The sequence below is a fragment of the Rhea americana genome, unplaced genomic scaffold, assembly GCF_003343005.1.
Source record: "Rhea americana isolate MKP2758 unplaced genomic scaffold, rheAme1 scaffold_389, whole genome shotgun sequence".
Taxonomy (NCBI): domain Eukaryota; kingdom Metazoa; phylum Chordata; class Aves; order Rheiformes; family Rheidae; genus Rhea; species Rhea americana.
The window spans coordinates 80,972-86,804 of NW_028186522.1; the positions used below are offsets into that span (position 1 = coordinate 80,972).

Below are 5,833 nucleotides of genomic sequence, written 5' to 3' on the forward strand. Positions count from 1 at the left end.
ATCCCTCGCCTCGCCCCACAGCGCGGCGCCTAACGGCCGCCGCGGCCCCGCCCCCTCCCGCGCGAGGTTATATAAGGGCGGCGCGGCGCGGTCCGCCCCCGCGCGGACCAAGATGGCGGCGCTGAGGGCGGCGGGGGCCGCGCTGCTGCGGCCCGGGCGTGGCGAGGTGGCGGCGGCGCTGGGCTACCACAAGAAGGTGAGGTGAGGAGAGGAGGGGAGGGGAGGCGGGGAGAGGGGATCGGGCACGGCGGGGAGGGTGGCGGGCGCGGCAGCGGCCGTTGTTGACGCAGTGCCCGCCCGCAGGTCGTGGACCACTACGAGAACCCGCGCAACGTCGGCTCCCTCGACCGCAACGCCAAGAACGTGGGCACCGGTCTGGTGGGCGCCCCCGCCTGCGGCGATGTCATGAAGCTGCAGGTGAGGCGGAGGGGCGCTCCCTCGTCCCCCGTGCTGGGCCTGCTCCCGGCCCTGTCGCTGGCCCCCCGGGTGCTTCCCGATCCCCGCCCCGAGGGTGGTTCAGGGGCGCCTGGCAAAGCGGAGCCACCCCCTGAGGCACCACTGACTTTTCCGCAGGTGGAAGTGGATGAGAACGGGAAGATCATCGATGCCCGTTTCAAGACGTTCGGCTGTGGATCAGCCATCGCCTCCAGTTCGCTGGCTACTGAGTGGGTTAAAGGGAAAACGGTAAGGGTCCCCGTGAAGGCAATGCCATGGAAAGCATTTAAAGTTTGAAGCCTGCTCTGTGTTGGCCCACGTAGGAAACAGTCCTGGAAAGTGCCATGTGTAATTTGTACCATCTGGCACAGTAGCTTGGAAAGCAGCAACTGGGAACTTTGTCCCTGTCAGTGGCCTGGCTTCTAGGGCAATAGCTGTCTCTTCCAAGAACCTGCACTAATTTGCAGAGAAGCACTATGAGATCAGGGCAGAAAAGAGTCTGTAACATTATTTTCAGATTACTTAYACTCTTTTTCTGCAAGTTTAACAAGGATTGAGTTCCTGTATTATGAGAAAAGGTAGAGAAACTTAGGACGGTTCCTTACAGTCGTACTCGGTCTATAACACTAGTATGTTTTGGTTAGTAAACTCCAGTGCTCAACTTGAGATGTTCCTCAAGTTTTTGTTACTTGACAGGCACAGAAGAAAATGGGGTAGATGTTGAGGGGCTTTCTTGTGTTAGCATGTTATCCAACATCTTTTACTGTCAGTGGCAATTTAGATATTCTTCTGTGTGGATTCAATTGGCCTCTGTAGCCTTAAAACAATTTTCTGCCAAGTACGTTTGGAGCCTGAGTTACACATCAGATGATGAGTGACTTCACGCTAACTATATGTTTCAGGTTGATGAAGCTTTGAAGATCAGGAACACAGATATTGCTAAAGAACTTTGCCTTCCTCCAGTCAAACTGCACTGCTCTAGTAAGTAAAGGACTAAACTATTAAAGTCCAAACACAAGACAGCATGAATAAGRCTTCTGGCAATAGCACAAATGCTTCCAAATGTTATTATCAAATAAAGTACCTGAACATGGAACAACTAAGGCTGGCCTGCAAGAGAAAGTAGCTTATATTTGGGCTTTGGGGTGACATTAAGAGCTGGCAGGTCTTTTTCATCTTTTGGATTCTGTGTAGCTCGGGAGATGGGTGATAATAAAACATTTGACTTTCTACTTCTAAAATATTGACCCTGTTCTCAAACTCCTCTGTTAACTGCTGCTTCTGTTCTGAATGACTTTTCACCTTTGAAATATTCATAAAACCTTGTTTTGTTTTCTTCGTAGTGTTGGCTGAAGATGCAATCAAGGCTGCCTTGGCTGATTATAAGTTGAAGCAGAATCCAAAGAAAGAGGAGTCGGAGAAGAAAACAAACAATGCCTAAACTGACTGTAGAGCTTGTTCTCATTCAACTTAAATTTGCAGTGCAATTACTCTAGCTATTAGTAGGATCCTGTGCACTACTAAATGAAACTGTAAGATACGCACAATTTAGGCACAATGCGTGACTCTTCTGTGTGTGATAAGACACTCTTGTAGTGCTTAAGTGACTGGAATGTGGGTATTTCAGCAGCCTGTATCCTGTCATGACTGTTTTTTGAAATACTTGGGTGAAGGAGACTGCTTAACTGCAGAGAACTCTAGTGGCTTCTCTCAGAAGTGAAAATCCTGATGTTCCAGTGCTGGAATGGCTGCACTTTTTGGAAGATGTATAGTTTTGCCTAATGTTTTACAGAGTTTAATGAGAAATGTTGCCTTGGTCTTAATGTTTATGTAAGAACARCAGGTCAATTTATGTATCAATGCAGTATACAAATGCAGAACAGTTCATCTGTCTGCGAACTACCGCTGTGTCAGAAGCCTCATTTCACAGTCCGGGACCTGTTCCCTTTCGTRTGCTTTCTACTGTGCTCAGTTCCTCCTCTCTGGGAAGTGCTGGGACATTTCGGTGCTGAAGTGGAAGGGCAGGAACAGGCGCTAGAGGGCAGTGAAAATACACTCATGGGAGTTGCAGCAAATACTGACTCCACGCAGGAGCCATTGCTTCAAAAAGTGCTGTGTGTACAGAAATGAGTGCYTTCATGGGGAATGAGTGCCACAACTCCTGTTCCTGAAGGTTCTTTTAATCCTGTTGTAACGACAGTCCAAGACTAAAAGTGCCGCTTTGTGATGGTGGGAGCAGAGCTGTCTTTTTTTCCCTTTTCTACTTAACTTCTGAAGGCCTGTTCCAAATGTGTAATGGAAAAACAAGATTCCAGCAAAGCGACAGTGTTTTGGTGCTTATCTCCCTCCGTTCTAAAGGGGCTTTGCCTGAAGAGTGTGGCCAAAATCGGTACATGCCGTAGTAACCCACAGAGGCCAGGCACTGAGGAAGAAGCAGTGCACTCACCAAATTACTCAGGCACTGGGGGCTGCAGCGTGTTTGAGGGTGTCCCTTGYTCTGCCTTTCCCTGCACTCCTGGATTCTTGTTCTGCCCACTTCAGCACTGCTTGAAAAAGCACATCTGTGTCTGAGAGCYGCTGGGTGCCCCTTGCTGTCTGCTCCCTCTGCAGCAGCACCGAGTGGGTGTGTACAGGAGTTCAGCCTTCTGTGTGGTTTGTTCGCAGCTTCGGTTTCTAGCAGATGTTGGCGCTTGGGTGCTCTGGAGCACTTCCTGGGCACAGCTCTTGAAGCCAGCCACATCAGAAGCAGACCCAGGGTAATTTTGAAGCATCTTTTGAAATGATTTAGCCCTTGCGTTTGCTGTGTATACAGTTGAGTAAGTACACCCTGCAGCTTCCTGTGCAAGGCTACGCTCTGAAATGGCAGTGTTCAGCGCATGCGCTTTGCTTCCCTCATGATAACTAGGTGACCAGTGTGAGGCTTACACAGCCTGTTCTGTGCCCTTTTAATTGTACTTGATTTGATTTGATKAGCCATCAGTTTCTGAATTGAAAGTGTTTAGAAGATGAAATCTTACCTGTGTTGCTGCATGTCCCTCTCTGCCCTTCCCTTATGAGCTAGTGGCCAATGCTCCATCTACCCAGGTCTCAAGAGGAAGTGAATCCTGCTTACCATGTGTAAGAGATTTTTCACTGTGATATTTCTGACAACCTATGCCCTGCTGYGGTTTCAGAGTTGGCTTCATTTGTGGAAGGAAAGTCTTAAAAACATGGTCCAGCAGACATGTCTCCTGAGCAGTCCTGCTGTTCGCAGTTCAGGCAGAGGAGCAGCTCGTGGGGAGACCGAGGGGATCAGGCCGTCGGGGTTTCCGCGGCGAGGCAGAGGAGAGGCTGGTAATACCACACAGGGAAAGTGCTCGTGTAGCCCCAGTCGCGTGAAACCTCTCAAGCAGGAACGTCCTCACTTTGCCAGACCTCCAGCCTCACCACTTGCACGTCCCRACAGTGGCATTCATTTCCTTTTTGCTCATTAAGAACCCCAGAGCTTTGGTTTTCAGCTGTTAAAAACCATGTTCAGCGAGGTGTTTGCTTATAATCCTGGCTACAAACAGATCTTAGCAAACAGGACGTTGGTTTGAAAGTGCGAGCGCCCAGCATTTGAACGTTAAACACTGCAGCAATTTGGCACAGCTTTGCCCCCCCTTCTCCAGGCTGCTCWGCTCTCCTGAGTCTTGTGATGATTGCTGTTCTCCAGGGAAATGTTTCCATAGTTTCCCAAAACAAAATGAAAATATGAAAATGCATTTGAAAACTTTGCCTGCTCTTGTAGATTTGAAATAGAACCAGATGTGCAAAAATACCCCAACCACTTGCTTTCCTTTCTTTGTACCCAGTGTTTCACAACTGCATTAGAACCAACCTACTTAAAAATAAGTGGCTCATTCTCATATCTCTGTTCGCAGCTCTTTTTAATGCCCCAAAATGCAAATCAGGGCGTGTGTCCCGGTTAGCAGCGTTCGTCGCTGTCACGAGACCGCTTTTGTGGGCCCCCGGCTGGGTGCCGCTTTCCCCGCGCCGCCGCTGGGACGCGACCGCGGCCCGGCTGCTGCTGCGCCCCGCCGCAGCGAGGAATGCGCTCGGCTCCCTGCGAGCGGCCCTGCGGTCTCGCAGCAAAGAAAACAGGGAAGTTTGAGACGCCCACGTCCGCTTCGGGGCTCGTTGTGCTCGCGAGAGCCCCTCTGACAGAGCACGAGACRGGGGAGAGCAGCAGCAGGCAGGGCTGTGCCGGCATGGGAGCGGCGGGGGCAGCAGCCCYGGCCGCGATGGCACGGGGAGAGCCGGGGGGCAGCGCGCCCAGGGAGCTGCTGCCGCCTCCGCGGGAWGCAGCCTGGTGTCCCGCCAAGGGCTGTGCCCCGGGCAGGGGCAGGGATGTGAGGGCGCAGGGATTTGGGGATGCACAGGCACGGGGYGCAGGGATGCACAGACGTGGGAGAATACGCAAGGATACAGGGATATGGGGGGGGTACAGGGATCTGGGATACAGGGACCTGGGCATCTGGGGCTGCAGGGATCTGGGGGCGTGGGGGATTTTGGACGTGGGGAACGGCGGATATGGGAGTACTGGGGTGCAGGAACCTGGGGTACAGGGATCTGGGGCTGCAGGGATCTGCAGATGGGATGCAGGGATGCAGGGGTACAAGGGTGTGGGGCTGGGGGTACAGGGATACGGGGACAAGCAGCCGTGGGAGCCGCGGCCCCGCGGGACGGCGCGAGGCTCGGGACGGGCCGCTTGCCGCAGCCCTGCACCAGAAAGCCGCGGGGAGCGCTGGCGCGGAGCGCACGGYGCCGCGGCCTTCCCACGCACGCCGCCGAGCTGCTCGAGATAAAAGCGATAAAAGTTTCTCAGAAAGCGCTTCTCTGCACGCAGATTTTTGCGAGCGATAACCGCGTCCCCCCTGTCCCCGCCCCGGCTCCCAGGGTTGCGCTAGCAAAGATGCTCTTTGCAGAAGCAAGGCCGGGGCCGGGACCGCGCGCGTGCGGCCGCAGCCGGAGCCCAGCCCGCGGCGCGATGCCGGCGCGGCGCTGGAGGAGCAGCTGCCGCCACGGAAACGCGGTCGTGGGTTAGAGAAAGCGGGAGGCGCCCTCAGCCCGGCTCCAAGCGCAGCATTTCGGGAAGGACCGCGCCGGGGCTGCGCCGCGCCCTCCCGGCCTTCCGACCACTGCGGCAGCGCAGACGAGAGGGAATCTGCGCGGGAAGTGTCTTTATTAATAGCTGAAGGGGAGGAAAATCARCGCGCGCTCCACCTCCGGCCCGGAGGCCCTCGGGATCGCAGCGGCGCGGCGTCGCCCCCGAGGCTGCCTCCCTCCCGGAGCTGGGCAGGGGCCGGCTTGGATCCGTCTCCTTCCCTCCTGGTGCCGCCGCCGGCGATCCCGAGCGGACGCGGCTCGGGGAGCCGGG

General features: G+C 54.5%; 1 protein-coding gene across 1 annotated transcript; it reads left to right on the plus strand.

The window, feature by feature from the left end:
• The first annotated feature begins 96 nt into the window (after positions 1-96).
• Positions 97-2,337, plus strand: ISCU (iron-sulfur cluster assembly enzyme). The gene is made up of 5 exons (XM_085313489.1): positions 97-196; positions 304-417; positions 574-684; positions 1,338-1,416; positions 1,779-2,337. The coding sequence occupies exons 1-5, from the start codon at positions 113-115 to the stop codon at positions 1,874-1,876; spliced, it is 486 nt and encodes a 161-aa protein (XP_085169615.1). The 5' UTR covers positions 97-112; the 3' UTR covers positions 1,877-2,337.
• The last annotated feature ends 3,496 nt before the right edge of the window (positions 2,338-5,833 follow it).

Bases quoted from the DNA above. Each gene is read 5' to 3' on its own strand.
- ISCU (XM_085313489.1), top strand. From the start codon at position 113: ATGGCGGCGCTGAGGGCGGCGGGGGCCGCGCTGCTGCGGCCCGGGCGT. The intron at 418-573 runs GTGAGGCGGAGG...ACTTTTCCGCAG, and splicing joins GCGATGTCATGAAGCTGCAG to GTGGAAGTGGATGAGAACGG. The intron at 685-1,337 runs GTAAGGGTCCCC...TATATGTTTCAG, and splicing joins AGTGGGTTAAAGGGAAAACG to GTTGATGAAGCTTTGAAGAT.